The sequence below is a fragment of the Emys orbicularis genome, chromosome 5 (genome assembly GCF_028017835.1).
Source record: "Emys orbicularis isolate rEmyOrb1 chromosome 5, rEmyOrb1.hap1, whole genome shotgun sequence".
NCBI classification, from domain to species: domain Eukaryota; kingdom Metazoa; phylum Chordata; order Testudines; family Emydidae; genus Emys; species Emys orbicularis.
Genome location: NC_088687.1, coordinates 65,481,571 through 65,505,472, shown reverse-complemented (window position 1 = coordinate 65,505,472; position 23,902 = coordinate 65,481,571). Strand labels below are relative to the sequence as shown.

General features: G+C 41.9%; 1 protein-coding gene across 1 annotated transcript in view; it reads right to left on the bottom strand.

Annotated features, from left to right (window-relative positions):
• The window catches only part of LOC135879663 (uncharacterized), a 101,042-nt gene extending 79,916 nt beyond the window's left edge, over positions 1-21,126 (bottom strand). The window contains 5 exon segments of the mRNA XM_065405715.1: positions 17,634-18,759; positions 19,053-19,516; positions 19,626-19,832; positions 19,835-20,466; positions 21,075-21,126. Of these exon segments, the coding sequence (XP_065261787.1) occupies positions 17,634-18,759; positions 19,053-19,516; positions 19,626-19,832; positions 19,835-20,466; positions 21,075-21,126 (2,481 nt within the window).
• Between the last annotated feature and the right edge of the window lie 2,776 nt (positions 21,127-23,902).

Genomic DNA, 23,902 nt, shown 5'->3' with positions numbered 1-23,902 from the left:
ATGATTAAGGGTTTAGAGAGGGTCCCATATGAGGAAAGATTAAAGAGGCTAGGACTCTTCAGTTTGGAAAAGAGAAGACTAAGGGGGGACATGATAGAGGTATATAAAATCATGAGTGATGTTGAGAAAGTGGATAAGGAAAAGTTATTTACTTATTCCCATAATACAAGAACTAGGGGTCACCAAATGAAATTAATAGGCAGCAGGTTTAAAACAAATAAAAGGAAGTTCTTCTTCACGCAGCGCACAGTCAACTTGTGGAACTCCTTACCTGAGGAGGTTGTGAAGGCTAGGACTATAACAATGTTTAAAAGGGGACTGGATAAATTCATGGTGGCTAAGTCCATAAATGGCTATTAGCCAGGATGGGTAAGAATGGTGTCCCTAGCCTCTGTTTGTCAGAGGATGGAGATGGATGGCAGGAGAGAGATCACTTGATCATTGCCTGTTAGGTTCACTCCCTCTGGGGCACCTGACATTGGCCACTGTCGGTAGACAGATACTGGGCTAGATGGACCTTTGGTCTGACCCAGTACGGCCTTTCTTATGTTATGTTCTCTCCTACCGCCCCTAGGTTGGGATGCCACTTCTATAATATGTTACGTTTACGCCACTATGTTCGATGCATATTCAGTAGGGGATTTTTCCCTTTTCCTTATTTGTATTTCCTCACCTTACTAATGCTGGACTGTCTTTTTTTCTGTATATTGGTATATCAATGATCTGAACTTATCATATACGTCCATTCATTACCATAGCCCTTTTGTGGTGAGGTATCACATTTGTTATTTCTGTCCTAACTGGTTATTTTGGTTCTTTCCAAGTTCCCAGTTGTGGTGTAAGTGTGGTGTACCTGTTAAGTTTAAAAGGGTATGAACTTAGGAAGGCCCCTATGCCAACCTACTTCAACTCATCCTCTATGTTAAAGGTTGTAGCCATATTATGGATCTATGTGGATCTTATGCTTTAGCTCATCACCATCTATCCAGGTGAAAGGCCACAAACATATGTACGCTAACTTTGCCTTAGCTCAACATACAGGCTGTGTCCTGTAGGTCCCTTGTGTTACAGCCAAAATATACTCTAATATAAACCTAATATAATAAAACAAATAAGTAAACCAATAAGAAAATAATACATATATGCAAGCAAGCAGGCTAGCCTTAGATGTATCTCATGTACTTGTTATGTACGTCAGTTCATTGGCAGGCACTTCTGTAGTTGAATCATGTACCTGTGATCAGAACTTCCCCTTAAACTCTATTTTCATCTCCCCAAATATTTGGGGGTTTCCATGGGGCCATTTATCTGTGCAAAGTTCATAGGCCTCAAGCCTTATGCTAACTTGCTGAAGCTAATGTCTTACAGGATATGGGCCTGTAGGTTTCTTGCATTACTGCTGAATATAATGAAAAACAGAATATAATAAAGGCAAGCTAGCCCACTGGCCTACAGGAGTTATTTTTTGTTTTCCCTTTTAACTTGCTGTCCTAAAAAACTGGCAAGGAGCTAGAATATAAAGGTGAATTTGTGAAATGTTTAGTGGTCATGAGAGTGAGACATCATTCATATCACTCTTGTTTGTAGACAAGAACCATGCAAACATCCCAACATGGTCAGGGCAATTCACCTTAAGTCAGAGCTGCTTCTTGCTAAAGACCACAATGGGGAAAGAACAAGCCACAAGTGCTTTGCATATCAACCTGTAATTAAATTAAATGTTTTTCCACTTGGATGCCACAAAAAGCATTAGACATAGTCACTTGAAGAGTTTTATACAGTTCTCTCTCCCCAGATGAAAGAAGTCACTGGACTAGGTCCATAACGTGGATTTAAGTTCTGTGTTGCAATGCATAACTTTAGGTGCCCTGCTGCCTAACACAATGCACAGCCCTGAGCTAGGCGCCCAGGATCTGTACATAATGCATGGGGAAATTTAGATGCCTAAGAATGTGATCCACAAAAGTCAACAAGCTGAGCAGGCAGCTGCCTGAGCTAGCCAGTAGGAAATGCTGAAGGATGGGGTCTAAGCTCAGCCCCTCAAGGGGACTTAGATGCCTATCTCTGCTCAGAATTCACCTTCTCCTGCAGTTATGTGCCTAATCCCTTTCTCTCAAAAAAGGAGGACAGTGCCCCTCCCGCCATGACCTTTAGCATAGGGGTTAGAGCACTTATACAGAGTGAGAGATATCCAGTAGCCCCTCTGCTTGATTTGGAGCAGGGATTCAAACCCATGTCACCCACCTCTCAGAAGCATGCCCTAACCACCGGCTATGGGCTATTGCAGTGTATATAAGGGTGACATGGGCTTTCAATTTCTCCCGTTGAAGATGTCCCATTTTGTATCAATAATTAAATATTCATTGGACCAGGGAACAAAACAAATACTTTGCCTCAGTCTTTAATGATGCTAATGAGGAGCTTAGGGATAATGGTAGGATGACAAATGGGAATGAGGATATGGAGGTAGATATTACCACATCCAAGTTTGGCTTCTAACTCAAACAGCTTAATGGGATTAAATCAGGGGGCCCAGATAATCTTCATCCAAGAATATTAAAGGAACTGGCACATGAAATTGCAAGCCTATTAGCAAGAATTTTTAATGACTCTGTAAACTCAGGGGTTGTACCGTATGACTGGAGAATTGCTAACTTAGTTCCTATCTTTAAGAAAGGGGGGGAAAAGTGATCCGGGTAACTACAAGCCTGTTAGTTTGACATCTGTAGTATGCAAGGTCTTGGAAAAAAATTTGAAGGAGAAAGTAGTTAAGGACATTGAGGTCAATGGTAATTGGGACAAATTACAATATGGTTTTACAAAAGGTAGATCATGCCAAACCAACCTGATCTCCTTCTTTGAGAAGGTAACATGTTTTTAGACAAAGGAAACGCAGTGGATCTAATTTACCTCAATTTCAGTAAGGCATTCGATATGGTTTCACATGGGGAATTATTAACTAAATTGGAAAAGATGGGGATCAATATGAAAATTGAAAGGTGGATAAGGAACTGGTTAAAGGGGATAATACAACGGATCATACTGAAAGGTGAACTGTCAGGCTGGAGGGAGGTTACTAGTGGAGTTCCTCGGGGATCGGTTTTGGGACCAATCTTATTTAATCTTTTTATTACTGACCTTGGCACAAAAAGTGGGAATGTGTTAAGAAAGTTTGTGGATGACACAAAGCTGGGAGGTATTGCCAATACAGAGAAGGACTGGGATATCATACAGGAAGATCTGGATGACCTCGTAAACTGGAGTAATACTAATAGGATGAAATTTAATAGTGAAAAGTGCAAGGTCATGCATTTAGGGATTAATAACAAGAATTTTTGTTATAAACTGGGGACACATCAGTTGGAAGTAACAGAGGAGGAGAAGGACCTCGGAGTATTAGTTGATCACAGGATGACTATGAGCCGCCAATGTGATATGGCCGTGAAAAAAGCTAATGCAGTCTTGGGATGCATCAGGTGAGGTATTTCCAGTAGAGATAAGGCGTTGTTAGTATCATTATACAAGGCACTGGTGAGACCTCATCTGGAATACTGTGTGCAGTTCTGGTCTTCCATGTTTAAGAAGGATGAATTCAAACTGGAACAGGTACAGAGAAGGGCTACTAGGATGATCTGAGGAATGGAAAACCTATCTTATGAAAGGAGACTCAAAGAGCTTGGCTTGTTTAGCCTAACCAAAAGAAGGCTGAGGGGAGATATGATTGCTCTCTACAAATATATCAGAGGAATAAATACCAGGGAGGGAGAGGAATTTTTTAAGCTCAGTAACAATGTGGACACAAGAACAAATGGATATAAACTGGCCATCAGGAAGTTTAGACTTGAAATTAGATGAAGGTTTCTAAACATCAGAGAAGTGAAGTTCTGGAAGAGCCTTCCAAGGGGAGTAATGGGGGCAAAAGACATATCTGTCTTCAAGACTAAGCTTGATAAGCTTATGGAGGGGATGGTATAATGAGATTGGTCTTTGACTATTAGCAGTAAATATGCCCAATGGCTTGTGATAGGATGTTAAATGGGGTGGGATCTGAGTTACTACAGAGAATTCTTTCCTGGGTGTCTGGCTGGTGAGTCTTGCCCACATGCTCAGGGGTTAGCTGATTGCCATATTTGGGGTCAGGAAGGAATTTTCCTCCAGGGCAGATTGGCAGAGGCCCTGGGGGTTTTTCGCCTTCCTCTGCAGCGTGGGGCACGGGTCACTTGCTGGAAGACTCTCGGCACCTTGAAGTCTTTAAACCATGATTTGAGGACTTCAATGGCTCAGACACAGGTTTGATACAGGAGTGGGTGGGTGAGATTCTGTAGCCTATGTTGTGCAGGAGGTCAGACTAGATGATCATAATGATCCGTTCTGACCTTAAAGTCTATGATTCTAACTGCATGTGGGTTTCCCATATTCTGGGTGAGTGCTCTAACCACTTGAATAAAGGTTATAAGAGTGGCAGCACCATCACCCCCCCCCCCCTTTGTGCAGTTCCTAATTCATAAGGCAGGCCCTGAGACCCCCTGCTGGATTGGGCCCTGCAGCCCAATACATGGGAGAAGACCAGGGCTTAGATACCAGGACTGAGGTGGCTGTGCACATGCCAAGCAGTAGATTTTTAGGCATCTAAGGGAATTTTGCAGCAGAAATGTAGGTGCCTAGGTTTTAGGTGCCTACAGGGTTAGGTGGCAGTTGAGCAGGGGTTTTAAAAATCTAAATTTTGTATTTAGGCACAAAAGGGTCAGTTAGGTGCATAAATCCCTTTGTGGATCTAGCCCTTTGTGCTAGAATTCCATACTTGTCACAACACTCTTATTCAGACCAGCAAAGCAGGATTGCTTTTGTCTACCAGGATGGGAGACCTACTCAAGCCACATAGCGGAACAACATCTTACAACCCTGTTAGTCTTGTAAAGAAATGGACATGTTACACACCAGTGATTTCCAGTACAAATAATGAGTTTGTTAATTATGAGAGAGCTGAGTGTTTGGTTTTCATAAATAAAAGGCCTGCCATCGAAAACACTAATGTTAATTGATTTAGAGCAAAAAAAATAAAAAATATAATTACTACAATATATCATTTTGTAATGTCATCTCCTGAATTTAACAATAGCATGATTTCCAAGTCACTGGTAAGCTTAGGCGTGACTTCATGAAATCCACTTTATGATTTGAAGTATAAATCATTTACAATGCCAATTTTTTTTCCCCTTTAGTGATAAAATTCTGCATGCTGTGATTGATCTCTCACTCATGCTGGTAACATTTTTCACATCAACCGAGAAAAATGTATATCCAATATAACCATATTTCAGTAATTTAGATCTTCCCCTTAGTCATTGAAATCTGCTTTTCACTTGAGCACTGTTAAAGTTTTATTGAGTTAAAACTTGAAAGATTACATTTTTATTTAATTTCTAAACTTGAAGAACCCACAGGTATCTCAAGAATAATGTTTCCTTAAAAATGCAGAGAGGACAAATCAAGTGGCTGGAGAACAGCATTGCAAACTACAACGAGGGGATCTAGGTCTGGGAATGGCCTGAAATAATTCAGATTATGTTTAAAAGAATATTTTTTTAAACAGAAATGAAGATTTTAAGGCATCTACATGCCCATGGAGAATCCAAATTCTTGCAATCAGAGGTCTCTCAGAACCCATGAGTCCTATAACTTCTTTAGGTGGTAGTGTTGTAGGAATAGGAGGATACTACAGGCCTATCTGTAGTACATCATTTGCTTTGCCTAGAATCAGCTGGAATGGTGACCAGAACACCTAGAGAGAACATTTACAATAAAATTAAGAAATATTCCTCTCTCCTCCCATCACTGCTCTCAGAGCCAGATCCCTTCAAGTTGAAGACAACGGAAGTTTTGCTGTTAACTTAAATGGGAGCAGCATTGAGCCATTAGATACCCTCTTATTTCTGATTCCCCATACCGGTTTTCATCTGCTGTAATAGTAAATACTAAAAAATAATTTACCCTAGCCATGCATTATTGGGTCATTAATGAGAGTGGCCAATGCCTACACAAAAGTGTGTGTCATTAGGTTATCACCCTGCCAGCAGCACTTACCATTAGGGTTTGCACTGAGATAATCTGAAGCTGAATATAGCTAGTCCAGTCAACTTCAATTGATATCTGATTAAATTAAAGATGAGGATAGAGGTAAAAGTCACATATAATGAATATCTAGACCACAAATATCTACGATTATGATCTTCTCTACAACTTCTAACCTGATATCCACAACTTGCTCCCGTGATGAGGGATTATTTCTTTTAAACTAACATTATGTGCAAAGCTAGTGTATAAAGGAGAAAACACATTCATATTCTTGTTACCTCATCTTCCTTCTCACCAATCCCCATCACATGCTTGTTTCATCTACTTATAGCTTGCTATTAACCAAGATTTAAATTCCTTGAGGCAAGGACTGATTTTTACTACATGTTTATACGGATCCTAGTAAGCAGAGCCTGAAACCGGATTGGTATCTTTGGCATTATTGTAATACAAATAATGTATTATAACAACCCCCAACTGCAATTTTGTGTCTTATTACTTCTTGCTCTTCTGTTAACTCTAAATTTAACATTCCTCAAAAGGAAGATAATATCATCCAAGGGTAATTCAGTAAACCAAATGCTTTAATTGTAAATAGGAGAACAGGTTAATTCATAGCAATGTTTGCAGGTTACATACAAGAAAACCATAAGTGCAGATTGTTTACATAATTACCAGCTATTACTGAATATTTCATTTCGATAAATTCTTGAATAAGAGTAGACTGTCTGAAGATAACCGTACTATAGCAGAGTGGCCCAGGATAGAGATATAAGGGAAGTTAATAACTGCCACTCATATTGCTGAAATAATGTACTCATTCACCTTACTTCCATGGTGAACCTTGCTTATCTATAGACATCACCTCTCAAAGAGGGATGCCATGAGTCAGTGTGGTAAATCTTGACTGGCAGACTCAGTGCAATGAGGGTTGCAGTCACTTATCTGCTCTAACGTTGGGAGGGCAGATATTATGTTCAGAGATACTCAGCTCCGCATACAAAAGCCACACTGAAATTAATGGAAGAAAAGTGCAGTGCATGTCAATGGGCTCTGGTTCAGGCATGTACTCACAATGGCTCTAGCCTTATGGCCAAAGAAACCTTCTATACTATTACTAGTAGCAAGGAAAGTATAAGTGCACAAACAGATTAGTAAAGACCCATCCTTTGACAGCATGGTATATTCTTTTGTCACCAATGATACAAAGATTTTTCAGAAGAAATAAGTGGAGCTAAGTTTAAATGAATGGAAAAGGGGCTTAAATCAGAGAAAAACTGTACATTCTTGTTCATTTGCATTTAATGGTAGACATTTTATTCAATAGCGAATACAAAGAGTTCTATGTAAGTGGTGCATACACGTTGTAATGAATCCCTTGTAGAATCTAACCCCAACCAATGTAAGTTAACTAAATATGTACCAGAGAGACTTCCTACCATCCCATATTTTATAGATTAGCCATTATCAATAGTTGGAATGATACAGAAGCTTGCAATTTCCTCATTTTATGTATAGCAGGAAAGTTAATACAGAAAAATAAACTTGCTTTATTTCCAAATGTAACCACCCTAAACAACTATTACACGAGACCCGCCACACACGGCACATTTCCCTAAAACTTCTACAACAGAAATCAGCCTGCTCAAATCCACACATCTGGTGGGCTTCCTATGCTTGTCAATATTTCATGTCCCAGAGTACAAGACTATCCTATTACTTACAAGCCAAATACCTATATTCCTGCCACAGCTAGGATGTTGCCAACAAATGCTTTCAATCTGAAAAAAAATGCAGTGGTAGGATTGTAAACGTTGCACAAGAAGAAATAAAATAAAAACGTAGGCCTGGTCTACACTAGCCTGTTATTTCGGAATTAGCCGAGTTATTTCGAAAAAAAAAAGATTCCGTCCACATGACACAACGTTTTTTTTTCGATTTAAAGGGCTCTTTGATTTCTGTATTCCACCTCGGCAAGTGGAGTAGTGCTTAAATCGAGATCGCAATCCCGGGTTAAAGGTATTGTGGATGCAATTCGACATTATTGGCCTCCGGGAGCTGTCCCAGGATGCTCCCTTGTGACCGCTCTGGTCAACGCAATCAACTCCAATGAACTAGCCAGGTGGGCAGGAAAAGCCCTGGGAACTTTTGAATTTAATTTCCTGTTTGGTCACCAGCAGCACAGGTGACCATCAGGACAGTCCACCATCACAGGCAACCATGCAGAGTCCACCATCACAGGAGATCACGCAGTCCCGGATTCGCAGACGAGCTCCAGCATGGTCCAAACGGGAGGTAATGGATCTCATCGCATGCTGGGGAGACGAGTCTATTATGGCAGAACTACATTCCAAAAAAAGGAATGCAAATAACTACGCTAAAGTCTCCAGGGCCATGATGGAAAGAGGCTACTCCAGGGACACAGACCAGTGTCGTACAAAAATCAAGGAGCTCAGGCACGCATACCAAAAAGCCAGGGAGGCAAACGGGTGCTCTGGGTCACAGCCCCATACATTCCGCTTTTACTGTGAGCTCCATGCAATTATGGGGGGTGATGCCACCACTACCCCACCACTGTCCGTGGACACCTGCAAGGGGGGAGTTGCACGGAGCGAGGAGGCAGAGACATTGGAGGAGGAGGAGGAGGACAGTGCACACGTGGCAAGTGGGGAATCCGTTTTCCCCCCTAGCCAGGAACTAATCTTAACGCTGGATCCAATAGCCTCCCCTCACTCCCAAGGCGGGCTCCTGTTCCATGACCCTGGAGAAGGTACTTCTGGTGAGTGAGAGCCTGATCGGAGCCATGCGGTTGGGGGGGGGGGGGGGGGAACCCAGCCGCACTTAGAGTAAATGGCTCAGCTCATCCCTGCTCTGAGTCTGATTGGAGCCACGCGGTGGGGGGGGGTGTTGTTGTGTGCAGTGATCATCCCAGAGAGCCCGTAGGCCCTCCTTTTATATGGCAAACCCACCAGGCATTGCTTGCTGTGGGAAAGGGGGCCCAGCCGTTTGAAAGCATTGAAATGAATGTAGAAGAAGCAGAACCCTGCGTGCCCCTAGGGGCTGCCTGCAAGATGAATTCTGTTGCCCGGCCGTGTGTGATGGCTTACTCATACCAAAGTGCCCCCTTTGTTCTCTGCAATGTATTTTTTAAAATACTACCCTCCCTTTTTCTCCTCCCGCAGGTGCAAATGTTTCAACGCGGCCCCTATCTACTCCATCCCAGAGGCTGGTCCAGATTAGAAGGCGGAAAAAACTAACTTGGGACGACATGTTCGCCGAGCTCATGCAGTCCTCCCTCACTGATAGGGCCCAGCTGAATGCATGGAGTCAAACAATTGCGGAGTCCCGTAAAGCATTACAGGAACACGAAGAGAGGAGGTAGGCGCGTGATGAGAGCAGGCAGGACGCTATGGTCAAGCTCATGGGGGAGCAAACTGACATGCTCCGCTGTATGGTGGATCTAATGTGGGAAAGGCAGCAAGACCACAGACTTCCGCTGCAGCCCCTGTATAATCAAACTCCCTCCTCCCCAAGTTCCATAGCCTCCTCACCCGGACGCCCAAGAACACGAGGGGGGAGGCTACAGGGACCCACACACTCAACAGAGGATTGCCCAAGCACCAGAAAGCTGAAATATGCAAACTTTTGATTTGCTTTCTGGACTTTCCTTCCCTCCTCCTCCACCACCCCCCTAACCCAACCCTCCCCGCCACCAGTCTACCTTCTAATTTCTCTCAATGCATTGTGCATCAAATAATAAAGAACAGTTTTTAAACAATTTTGACTTTATTTCCTTTCTTATATATATATATAGGGTGCGGGTATCTTCAAGAGAAACAAACACAACTGTCACACCATAGCCTGGCCTGTCACGAAACTGGCTTTCAAAGCTTCTCTGATGCACAGCGTGCCCTGCTCCGCTCTTCTAATCGCCCAATTTTCTGACTGTGCAAAATTGGCAGCCAGGCGAGTTGCCTCAACCTCCCACCCCACCATAAAAGTCTCCCCCTTACTCTCACAGATATTGTGGAGCACACAACAAGCAGCAATTGCAATTGGAATATTGGTTGTGCTGAGATCTAACCGAGTCAGTAAACTGTGCCAGCGCCCTTTCAAATGTCCAAAAGCACACTCCACCACCATTCTGCACTTGCTCAGCCTATAGTTGAACTGCTCCTTACTACTCTCCAGGGTGCCTGTGTACGGCTTCATGAGCCATGGCATTAAGGGGTAGGCTGGGTCCTCGAGGAGAACTATAGGCATTTCAACACCCCCAACAGTAATTTTCTGGTCTGGGAAGTAAGTCCCTTCCTGCAGCTGTTCAAACAGACCAGAGTTCCTGAAGATGCGAGCGTCATGCACCTTTCCCGGCCAGCCCACGTTGATGTCGGTGAAACGTCCCTTGTGATCCACCAGTGCTTGCAGCACCATGAAAAAGTACCCCTTGCGGTTTATGCACTGGCCGCCACGGTGTGCCAGGGCCAAGATGGGGATATGTGTTCCGTCTATCACCCCGCCGCAGTTAGGGAACCCCAGCGCATTGAAGCCATCCACAGCGGTCTGCACATTTCCCAAAGTCACTACCCTTGATAGCAGCTGGTCAATGATTGTGTTGGCTACTTGCAGCACAGCAGCCCCTACAGTAGATTTGCCCACTCCAAACTGATTCCCGACTGACCGGTAGCTGTCGGGCGTTGCAAGCTTCCACAGTGCTATGGCCACTCGCATCTCAACGGTGAGGGCTGCTCTCATTTTGGTGTCTTTGTGCTTCAGGGCAGGGGACAGCAAGTCACAAAGTTCCATGAAAGAGGCCCTACGCATACGAAAGTTTCACAGCCACTGGGAATCATCCCAGACCTGCAACACTATGCAAACCCACCAGTCTGTGCTTGTTTCCTGGGCCCCAAATCGGCATTCCACAGCATGAACCTGGCCCAATGCCACCATGATCTCCCAATCACCACATGCCGTGCATCTGGGAACGTCTGTGTCCATGTCCTCATCAGTATAGTAATCACACTGTCGTCACTTCCTCGCCCGGTTTTGCAGGTACTGAACATACTGCTGGATAATGCATGCGGTATTTACAATGGTCAAAACTGCAGCAGAGATCTGAGCAGGCTCCATGTTTGCCGCGCAATGGCGCCTGCACAGGTAATCCTTGCAAAAGGGCACGAAATGAACTGTTCGGTTCAAGATGGCCAATAAAAGGCGGTAAATGGTTGTCTTCTGTAGCTTCCACGGGAGCCCAGGACCGACAACATGGAAAAAGCGGCGGAAGCTGTGTGGCTCTGTTCACGGTGGCCAAGGACATTTGAAGTGGATTCAACATACCAGGAGACAGGCGGTACACCGTGCTGCACCGTCTGCTGGCAGCATGGCATCTGCTGTAGCTTTCACACAGGAAGGAGCGAGTGACGGCATACACCCAGAAAAACCCGCAAGAATGTTTTTGCCCCATCATGCACTGGGAGCTTAACCCAAAATTCCAATGGGTGGCAGAGACTGCGGGAACTGTGGGATAGCTACCACAGTGCACCGCTCCGACATTCAATGCTAGCCTCTGTACTGTGGACGCACTCCATCCAATTCACGCGCTTTAGTGGGGACACATAACATCGAATGTAAGAACTCGATTCTGGAAATTTAAATAAAATAACTTCGAATTAATTTCATACTGTAGACGTACCCTTAGTCATATTAGATAGTCAACTCTCCATAGTCAAGTTAGTGTTAATGTATGCATTTTATATAAATACTGTACTTCGGGTACTGTCAATGGATTTTAATAAAATTCTTGCCCTCTTTTCAGAAGATAGAGATCTGTCCCTCACAAAGTTGCAATATATAAAGTGGGCCTGATTCACCAGTTACACCAATTTTACACCATTTAACTCCTTTGCTTTCTCTGTAGTTACAGGTGTAAAACTAGTGTAACAGTGGTGAATCAGACCTAATATATAGTTTATTTTAGGCCCAGTTCTGCACTCCATTGCACCTTGTATAGTCATTCTCACCTCAGGAAAGTGAAAAGAAATGAAAAACCCAACTCAGTCAGAAATAACCCACTTTGCCCTCAACTTTCCATAATTGTTAGTGACTACATCACTGGTGGGGGGGGGGGGGGGGGATGTCAGAATTGTTCTGACTTTTTTCAAAATTATATGGACACATTTTTCCAATTTTCAAGACATTCTAAGCTACATAAGATGCAAGGCACTGAAGAATCAAACACATTTTATGTATTATGTGTACATACTTTTAGTTACCTGAGTAGTTCCACTGAGGTTAATGGGGCTGCTCACATGCTTAAAAGTTAGGCATGTGCTTAGATACTTTGCTGATTCAAGGCCCTTGTTACCCAGTACAGTATAGCTGCAGTATTGACGTTTTTTTTTCCTTCAAAAGAAAACCGATCCCTTTGGGATTTGGACATGATAGGAACCAAGGAGTGTTCTTTCCTTTGTTTGGTAGTGAAAATAGTGCATATTTTCCCAAATAGCCTTAGCTAAGAAACTAGCCTTAACTAATCTATCGTGCCTTGATATATTTCAGTTCATATGGGATATCAGCTGCTAGAGACAGGTTCCCAATATGGGACTATACCATATTTAAATGCTCCCTGTAAATTAAAGCGTATGGACTGTGGCTTGACTGTCTGAATGATTAACTATTACAGTTACCAAAGACAACTAAACTCTTAATATAACTTTTTTTTAGCCAAATTCCTAGCTAGTACACCTGAACAGATATATGTGGGGTATGAATACTACAGAGCAGCTCCAGGGAGGCTCCAGTCTAGTGGCTGGAGTAGCCTCTTTATCCCTTGGTGTGGCCCCTACTACAGGAAGGATTGGAAGATCCATATCATACTTCTTTATGCCTTTCCATGGTCTACCCTCACCCATCACCTGTAAAGAGGAGTCAGGGTTCTGTGCTGTGTAGGAGTTGCACATCCTTTGCGTGGGGCCCCAAAACAGCAACTCCACCTTCTCTGCAAAGCTAAGCCTTCCACTGCTTAAGAGGAAGGGGCAGGATTTATTCCATAGTGAATCAGAATTATAATACTTACTCATCTTTGTAAAAGTACTTTGAGAGCTACTATATTGTACACAATATGCATCAACTCCTTTCTACATGTGGTAGAGAGAGTTTAAGTGCTTTGCCCAAGATCATACAGAGAATCAGATGCAGACCTGGACACTGAATCTAGGTCTCCCCCTTTCCAGGCCTCAGAGATGAACAGTTACAGCTAAGAACACAGATTCTGTACAGTATGTAAAATGGTTTATAAATGTATATTGTGTCATGATACAAACATTAATTAATACTTCTCAGCTATTGATTACATATGTATAGCATAATACATTTCTAAATAACTAATGTTTATCTAATGGAAGATGTTATATGTTAAATATATCTTAAATGTACATTAAGCTTCCCAAAGATACAACTGCAGCAGACTCAAAGAGACTCTGAATCAGGGGATGAGAACAGGAAGAGTAGATGCTGCACTCAGCTTGAGGAAGAGATTTCATCAAATAGACAATTTGAGCAATAATTGTGGGGATCCTCTTTAATCTCCTAGCTAGTTGCAGAAATGTAATATATATATGTGCCAGACATCTATATTTGCCTGGAAGTTTGCTCAATGGTCCCAAAAGGCCATGTGACATACAGGTTCAATACAGTACTTTGCTTTATGAAGAGAGGGATTGGGACCCAATATTTGAGTGAACTAATAGTCCAGTTAAGTGTTTCCTCCTAACGTCTCTCCTTTAATCTTTTTTAATGATTAATTTCAAGTCATAGTCAAGCAACAGTATTAAAATATTTGATATCTATGCAATTAACTCCTCATTTCATTCTTTTGGTCACTGAAGCTGCTGACTTCTGCAGAACATGAAAGTTGGTATCTATTTTTTTTTCAAAATGTCTTTCATAGGCAGTATTGATTAATGACACTGGTGATCAGATTAAGAAATTATGTAGAAATTATCCATTGCAGTGGATGCAGTAGCAATGGATATCTGTTAGTGTTTCCATTTTACATATGTCATCCTATTTTAAGCATCTCCCCACTATTAGTGTTGGTGAATAGGATGCACCCTAGATTTCCCTCTGAGATGATTCATATTTTAATGGTCAACTTGTCGATGTGGAACTGCCCAGGGTAATTTCTGGCTCAGCGCACAAAACCAGCAATAATCTCCATCTGGTTTTGGTGCTGGATTGGGTATCTGAGTGGATGAGGATTAGACTTTTGTTATGGTCACACCTTACCTCTTCTGATTTGAGGCCACAGATCATCTTTTCTCCAATCAGGGCAAGGGGTCTATCTGAAACCCAACCAATTCAATCAGTTCAGCTGATGACCACTGACTGAATATTAGAGTTCCCCTCTACCCATTATGATAGCCTTAAAGCACTCCCTCACTTTGGACCCCCTTCACAAGAGACCAAGATATACAGAAGATCTGTAACAAGGGACCAGTTTTAAGAGCTGTGTTCTGAGTTTGGCCAATTGTGGTATACATAATTAATGAAATCCCTTATCATAGCTTAGTTGGTAGCAAAGAGGTTTTTCTTGTTGATCAGCATCCACAAGGCCCTGAGAAGTGGAACTGTAGGGAAGAGGCAGCTTGATGAAGCCACATTGTCTTTATTTGGAGAGAGAGTCAAATATTCCTTGCTGCAAGGATTCTTCCATCAATTTAGCTGGCAAGATCAGATTTAGAATCAGGGGGATTAGGGGTTTTGGTAGAAGCATGTCAAAAGGCAACAAATAAGAGATCATCTCTTCTAGAGATCCAGTCAGATTTGGCTAGAGAATGGAGACCAATTGTAGCAGAAGTCCAGAGAGTGAGAGAGCAAGCCTTGGAGACTAGAATGACAGTTCTCTTATTTCTGTATTTAAGATTCGTATCTCTTAAAATGTAAGAACATGGAGGCAACAGAGCGTGATGGCAATGAGCTCTGCCCTGATCTTTCAATATCATTTTCTACACAAGTTTATTTGCTAGTCTGAGGCTGGCATTTCAAATCATAATACTCACTGTAGTGCCATAGAAGGAAAAAGATAATAGACAGATGCGCTAAATTAGAGTTTCTGATACGTCTGAATTAGTCTTGTTAAGAGTAATATAAGAGCATAACAAAACCTGGGGATATTTTTCTTTGAACTTTTTCTCCTCAGAAAGATAGAGGAAAGACCAAATGACAGACTTCTGAGAGAGAGAGAACTAAAATAACAGCAAATACATTGTTCGTATAAGGAAACCTTTATCTTATTTTACCTTACCTTTCTATAGAGACTTAGTTATTTTATTGAATGCACTTTCCAGTTTGCTTGTTGAAACAAGCAGAAATCAGAGATTCAGGTAACCATCCAAACTTTCACATGCTTTGCTGATGGACTGGGAATGGTCCACAAGGGGTATTACTTTACCAGTATCACTGGTAAGTATTGGTAAATATCAGTAAGATAAGACAGTATTGCTGTCTAGAGAAGATTGATTTTTGGATTGTTGCTGGAACACAATAAATGCCTCATGAACCTATAAATACAATTTCAAACATGCTGTGATAAAGTAAATAGACTTCATAATTACCATGCAAGTTTAACTGTGAAATCTCATTAGAATACTATTTTGTTCCATTAAGTAAACTGAGCACAGTGGAATCACCATGAGACTTCGTGGCAAATCACAAGTCTGCATGATCATTTGCATGCTGAGTATTTATTTGTGTTAAGCCATTGGAAATGGGCTAAAACTAAGTTTACATGGGTGTGCCATATTATGGCTATTTCATTATGTGGACACACTGGACTGAGTCAGCTGGAATTCCTCCTGGGGCTCTCTCTGCAGCATGACTCCTCCACACCTGGGTGATTTGTATCTTAAAACCCACTAATAATCTAACCCAGAAAATCGAGGATTAACAAATTTACATTACAATGTATTTTTAAATGTTGCTGCACTATTGGATATTCTAATGTTGCATTTCCACTAAGTATAGGCAAATGAAAAAAAAAAAAGACATTACTGCCTTCTTAAATTTAGAAATTAAGCATACAAGCAGGCAAATACAGAAGTTACAGTTGAATGCAACAACATTAAATTACTGTCGAAGTTGTATCTAATACTTTTAAAAGTACTTTTTCAATCTTAACTATTTTATTCAGGTTTACCAACAGAGTAACAAGCATGTAGCTGTGTGATCTCTGCCTAGGAAAGTAGAGACTCAGTGCTGTAATAAGCCACCAAATATTGAAAAATTCTGATGGCCAACATTGCTCTTTAAGCTCTACAAAGAATACAAACTGAATTACATTATTTTCCATAGTAATATTTGTAGAATCTTAAAAGAGCAACTATTCCCAAAAGCAATTTGGTCTCTGTTTTTAATATTAGATACACAACATGTTTAGACCATTCAAATATATTTATAAGCTTTACCTATGGAGCCTCCATAATTATACTAGTCAGCATTTTTATAGACATTTGCATTTTCAGAGCTCTTACACACACTAGTTACCTATATAAGCTACCTCTCATGGGAGTTGCTAAGTATTATCATCTCCATATTAGAAATGGGAAAAAGTAGGCAGAGATGTTAGGCAACTTGCAGCAGGCTACAAAGGGAATAGGTGTTAGAGCCAGGTTTAGAGTTTAAGAATTCCTGGTGCTCAGCCTGAGTCTTAACTGCCTGCCTACTTCTCACTCATCAACTTATCGTATCAGCTCTGTGAGCCATAAACATCTGCTTGTAAACTGATGGCATTTGTATACAATTCCCTAAGTATGTTTTTCTATAAATGCCTGATACCTTTATAGTACTACTATACTAGGAAGAATTATATTACAGTTTCTAAAGTTAAAGTGTTTGAGTATTCTTATATGGAGCATCTCAATTTAACTTCTGTATGTTTACATTATTTAATTTTATTATTCTCAAGGTCATTAATGAATTACAATTATAAATCACATAAGGCAAGGCAGTTATGACTCACTGACCCACTATAGAGTAAAGAAGTTTTATTCGGTATTCTTCTTCTTGGTAGTCCATCGAATCCGATGATGACAAATCTGTGCAGATCATCAGTTGTTGGTCTCATGGTGTGCCCTCTGGTGACTGTACAAGCCAATTCTTGAGGTGCACATTTTGCTGCAGATGGTGCATGGGAAGTTTGCGGTCAGTGGATTGTGCGCTGCTGATGCTCTGTGACGTCATTTGCGTGCCTCTTGTAGACGCCGGCAGCGGTCTTCCTCAAAGGCGATGCAGGTATTTCTGACTGTTGCACGCCACTGTGTTCTGTCGCTGGCAGCGTCCTCAAGGTCCCTAGGTTTGATACTGCTGTACTGCAGATTGGCTTTGATGGTGTCCTTGTAACGTTTCCGTGGATGACCTATATGCCGGATGCCCTGGGAGAGCTCATCATACAGAAGCTGGCGGGGGATTCTGTTGGCATCCATGCAGCTGACATGACCGGTCCAACGTAGCTGTGACTTCATGATCATCATTTCAATGCTTGTCATCTGGGCTGTCTCGAGGACCTCGAGATTGGGCACTTTGTCTTGCCAGCGGATCTTCATGATGTTGCGGAGGCAGCGCATGTGAAATGCTTTGAGCTGCTTGATGTGACGCCTATATAGTGTCCATGTTTCGCACCTGTACAAAAGAGATGAAAGAACAACAGCTCTGTACACAAGCAGTTTTGTTGACATCCAGATGTTGTGGTGATTTAAAACTTTGACACGCAGACAGCCAAGTGCCTGGCTTGCTTTGGATATTCGTGCATTGATCTCATTATCCAGTGATCCATCACTGGATATGACACTACCCAGATATTTAAAGTTCTCCACTACTTTCAGCTGAGTGCCGTCGATGGAGATACTCGGGACAGAAGCATTTGATCCAGGTGCAGGTTGATGGAGAACTTCTGTCTTTCCGAGGCTGATAGTTAGTCCAAAAAGTTGCGAGGCCTCAGCAAACTTGTTGACAATGTGCTGAAGATCATTTTCAGTGTGAGCCATGGGGGCACAGTCGTCAGCAAAGAGTGCCTCAAGAAGGAGTTTCTGCATTGTCTTAGTCTTTGCATTCAGGCGACGGAGGTCAAAAAGTGAACCATCGTGCCGGTATTTCAAGTATATACCTCGGTCCAGATCTTTCAGTGCATGGTTAAGGACACATGCAAAGAACAGGTTAAATAGGACAGAAGCGAGAACACATCCTTGTTTCACGCCGTTGGTGATATTAAAGGGGGCTGATGTGGCTCCATCAGACAATACTTTGCCTGTCATGCTGTCATGAAAAAGGCGTATAATCTGGACACATTTTCTTGGGCAGCAAAGTCGTGTTAGAATGGTCCAAAGGGCTTCCCTGTTGACGGTATCAAACGCCTTTGTCAGATCTATGAAGACAGCATACACGTGCATGTTCTGTTCAATGCACTTCTCTTGTATTTGTCTGACAGCAAACACCATGTCGACTGTGCTCCGGCCAGGTTGAAAACCACATTGACTTTCAGGTAGATTTGCCTCGGAAATACTGGCTATTAGGCGGTTCAAGATGATGCGGGCAATGATCTTCCCTCCAACAGAGAGGAGGGATATGCCTCTATAGTTTCCACATTCTGCTTTGCTGCCTTTGTTCTTGAAAAGAGAGGCAGCAAAGCAGATGCTACAATAGTAGCATCGCGAAGGTCCTGTGGTATGTTTTCATCCTCCCAGATGTTGATGATCACGCTGTGGAACGCTGCTAGTGCTGCTGGACCTGCTGCTTTATATCTCTCTGCTGGTATCCCATCTTTTCCAGGAGCTTTCCCTGAACTCATCTGGCTAACAGCTTTCTTAATCTCATCTATAGTGGGCGGAAAGTCAAGATCTGTCAGAGCAGGTTGTTGTGGAATTTCATTAAGGACATTATTATTCACGGTTGATGGTCTATTGAGAAGGTTGCTAAAGTGTTCTCGCCATCTTTCGTTGATGCCTTCATCTTTAATCAGCATTGTGTTGTCTAATGAGAGCAATGGGGTGGTCCTTGGTTTAGAAGGTCCATAGACAGTCTTAATAGCACTAAAGAACATTTTAAAGTTGTGGATCTCAGCATAGTGCTCAATTTCTTTGGCTTTGCTCTCCCACCAGTTGTCTTGTATCTGATGGAGGTCTTTCTGTGTTTTGCTCTGAAGGTACTTGAAATGCTCCTGTTTAGAGACTGAGGAGGGGTCATTCTGCCATTCGATAAAGGCTTTTCTCTTTACTTCCAATGCTGAGCATATTTCTTCTTGGTTCTCATCAAACCAATCCTGATGTGTTCTTTTCTTTGGTCCAAGAGATGTTATTGCTGTGTCAGTCACTCTCTGCTTGAACTGGTCCCACTTTTCGGTTACAGTACCGATCAGTTGTCCATGGGATGTCAGTTTGTCATCAAGACTCTTCTGGAATTTGTTGAAAGATTGAGCATCCTTCAGTTTGGCTATATTGAAAGCAGGTCGCACATGCTTAGGGTGTTTGTGCCGAGAAGGAACGATGTTGAGACGTCCTGACTAATCTGTGATCTGTCCAGCACTCTGCGCCTCGCATTACTCTGGTAATCAGTACGTCTCGGATGTCTCGCCTTCTAACAATGGCATAATCTATCAGATGCCACTGTTTGGACCTAGGGTGCATCCACGTCATTTTGTATTTGTCCGCTTGTCGGAACAGAGTGTTGGTAATGGTCAGGTCATTTTCAGGTCAATGGTCAGGTCATTTTCAGAACAAAGACTCAAAAGAAGTAGTCCATTACTGTTCATTTTGCCTACACCATGTGGCCCGATTACTCCTTTCCAGTTCTCGCTGTCAGCCCCGACTCGGGCATTGAAATCTCCAAGTAGGAGTAGTTTATCTGTTACAGGTGTGACCTTGATCAGTTTGTTGAGATCTTCATAGAATTGTTCCTTTGAGTTGTCAGAGCATGTTAGAGTGGGTGCATATGCACTGATGATGGTGACATGACGTTTGGCATTTAGTGGGAAGCGTAGCTTCAGCAATCTTTCATTGATACCCACTGGAAGGTCTGGGAGTTGATGCATCAATAAGGTTTTTATTGCCAGACCAACTCGGTGTATTCTGTCCTCTGTCTCAGTCTTACCCTTCCAGAAGAAGGTGTAACCACCTCCTGGTTCACTCAAGAAACCTTCCCCAGGCAATCTTGTTTCACTTAATGCCGCTATATCGATGTTATAACGGACAAGTTCTCGAGCAATGAGGGCTGTCCTTCTCTCAGGTCTTGCAACAGCTTCTCGATCCATGAGTGTACGAACATTCCATACACCAATGGTAAGTTTTCTCAAATATTTCTTTTGGTTTCGGCTGCAGATTGAGTTGAACTGCCAGCCGCGGCTTGCTGGCCAGTTGTTGTAGGGCAGGCAATTTTTAGGCCACCTTTTCTAGGCCCCTCCCTTACTAGGGTGAGCAGTGCTGTCCTGAAGAGGGCTGCTCAGACGCCTGGGATGCTGCCGGGCAGCTCTGCTGCCCCAAGTACAGAGCTGGACGACCACCTATCCACAGGCCACCTGCGTGCAGGATTGGGACTACGACTCCCAATGGTAACCTCCACCTGTCGCTTTGCCCCTCCCCCATCGCCGCAGGACTTGGGTAGTATGATGATGATGATGATGATGATGTTTGATGATTTGCACAGGACCTGTGTGTGAAAGCTTTTGAGTGGTAGAGCCGTTGCACGGGAGCAATCCCACTCTCTCGACCTTAGAAGCCAGACACCAATGGTACGAAAAATCGTCACGACTGGTAACTTCTTTGGTTGCAGTGGATGGCCTTGACGTCTTTCGTGCCTCGTCAAGTCCTTCGCTTTCCACAAAGCGTTGCAGACCCGCCTTCTTGGCCGTTGGATCTTAGTGATCTCTTTCGCCCAATCCGCCGGAGCTGACGTTGCATGCAGGGGAGGCATATCCCAAATTCACTGAGGGTTTGAGTCCCATCAGTTACACTCACCTGGTTTGGCCGGCCTGTCGAAGCAGTTGCCCGGGGTGTGGCCGCTGCGCATGCTGCAGCTACTTGGAGCCACAGTTGAGAGCTGAGTGACAGGTGGGGACCAAAGTGGACGGACTACCCTCAAAGGGTACGACAAGTCCCCCCATCAGAGGTACTACCCCTCCCTGGCCACCCCATACACCCCATTCAGTATTATAGTTGACTTAAATTAGATGACTTAAAATATCAACAGAATTGCCTCAGTATTTAACCAACCATTTTGAGAGGAGATCCTTTCAAACCATCTTAAAAACTTAAACTATGCATCAGTTAGGTTGATTTAAAACTAGGGCTGTCAAGCGATAAAAAAAATTAATCGCAATTAATTGCAATGTTAAATAATAGAATACCATTTATTTAAATATTTTTGGATGTTTTCTACATTTTCAAATATATTGATTTCAATTACAACACAGAATACAAAGTGTACAGTGCTCACTTTATATTTATTTTTATTACAAATATTTGCACTGTAAAAAACAAAAGAAATAGTATTTTTCAATTCACCTCATACAAGTACTATAGTGCAATCTCTTTATCATGAAAGTTGAACTTATAAATGTAGAATTGTGTACAAAAAATAACTGCATTGAAAAATAAAACAATGTAAAGAACTTTAGAACCTACAAATCCACTCAGTCCTACTTCAGCCAATTGCTCAGACAAACAAGTTTGGTTACAATTTGCAGGAGATAATGCTGCCCACGTCTTGTTTACAGTGTCAACTCAAAGTGAGAACAGGCGTTCACATGGCACTGTTGTAGCCAGCATCATAAGATATTTACGTGCCAGATGCACTAAAGATTCTTATATCCCGTCATGCTTCAACCACCATTCCAGAAGACATGCGTCCATGCTGACAGGTTCTGCTCAATAACGATCCAAAGCAGAGCAGACCGACATATGTTCATTTTCATCTGAGTCAGATGCCACCAGCAGAAGGTTGATTTTCTTTTTTGGTGGTTTGGGTTCTGTAGTTTCCGCATCAGAGTGTTGCTCTTTTAAGACATCTGAAAGCATGCTCCACACCTCGTCCCTCTCAGATTTTGGAAGGCACTCCAGAGTCTTAAGCCTTGTGTCGAGTGCTGTATCTATCCTTAGAAATCTCACCTTGGTACCTCCTTTGCGTTTTGTCAAATCTGCTGTGAAAGTGTTCTTAAAATGAACATGTGCTGGGTCATTATCCGAGACTGCTATAACATGAAATCTGGGTAAAACAGAACAGGAGACATACAATTCTCCCCCAAGGAGTTCAATCACAAATTTAATTAAGGATTTTTTTTTTTTAAAACGAGCATCATCAGCATGGAAGTATGTCTTCTGGAATGGTGGCCGAAGCATGCAGGGGCATATGAATGTTTAGCATATCTGGCACGTAAATTCTTTGCAATGCCAGCTACAAAAGTGCCATGCGAACGCCTGTTCTCACTTTCAGGTGACGTAAATAAGAAGCAGTCAGCAATATCTCCCGTAAATGTAAACAAACTTGTTTGTCTTAGCAATTGGCTGCACAAGAAGTAGGACTGAGTGGACTTGTAGGCTCTAAAGTTTTACATTGTTTTGTTGTTGAGTGCAGTTATGTAACAAAAAAAAATCTACATTTGTAAGTTACACTTTCACAACAAAGATTGCACAACACTTCTTGTATTAGGAGAATTGAAAAATACTATCTTTTTTATTTATCATTTTTACAGTGCAAATATTTATATTATTTTTATTACAAAGTGAGCACTGTACACTTTATTCTGTATTGCAATAGAAATCAATATTTTTGAAAGTGTACAAAAATCCAAACTATTTAATAAATTTCAATTGGTATTCTATTGTTTAACAGTGCGATTAATCGCAGTTATTTTTAATCGCAGTTAATTTTTTTTAGTTAATTGCATGAGTTAGCTACAATAAATCGACAGCCCTATTTACAACATTTATGCACCCACTGGTATAATATCACAACATAGAATACTATGCTTTATAGCCTCATCCTGTACCAGGCAAAAAAAAAATATGGGTTTTTACCGTTGACTGCAAAGGGAAGGGAAATTCAGGCAGAACTGTGAAAAATATGGATCTGAAGGTTAGAAGTTCTGCATATGAAAGTGTATGCACTACTTCACTGCTAAATGAAACAGAGCAATTTAAGTTAAGGGTATATATTTCAATATTTATCCCAGATAACAATGGGAACAGAAAACTCTCTTTTTGGAATAAAAATCTAGAATTGCTTGTATTAGCCCATAACATTATTATCCCTGAGTCTCTTCAATGGGAAGAAGGGAGCAGATAAGGGTTTTAAGTGAAGTAGGGAGGAAACTAGATTAAACTATACCCTTTGCAGGACTAATTTTGTTATTGGGATCATTTTTCTGAGGCTCTCAGATACTAAAGTGATGAACATGTTTTATATAAGATTAATATTAGATTAGGCAGACAGAAAATGAGACTACATCCTGCTGGTCTTGATTTAGAGCTTGTGTCTCCAAATGTGTTTATATTTGATTTGAGAAAATTACACTGGCTTTATCTTCAACATTGCCACTGTCAGTGCTTGCGTTTCCAGCAATAGTCTCATCTTTGGCACTGCATTCCTTTCCCACTGTCACCAGGATTTGTAATTTCGTAAAATGTCAGTTGGAAAGTGCTTTCCTGAAGCCATTTTCAAAACAAACAAAAAATGCCACTTTGCAAAAAGCAAATGTTTTCGCCGGATCTGGAGAATCTTTCACAGTCCCCTTATTGTTACAATAAGGAACTATATAGTAACTGTGATAAGGCTATGATTAAAGTGT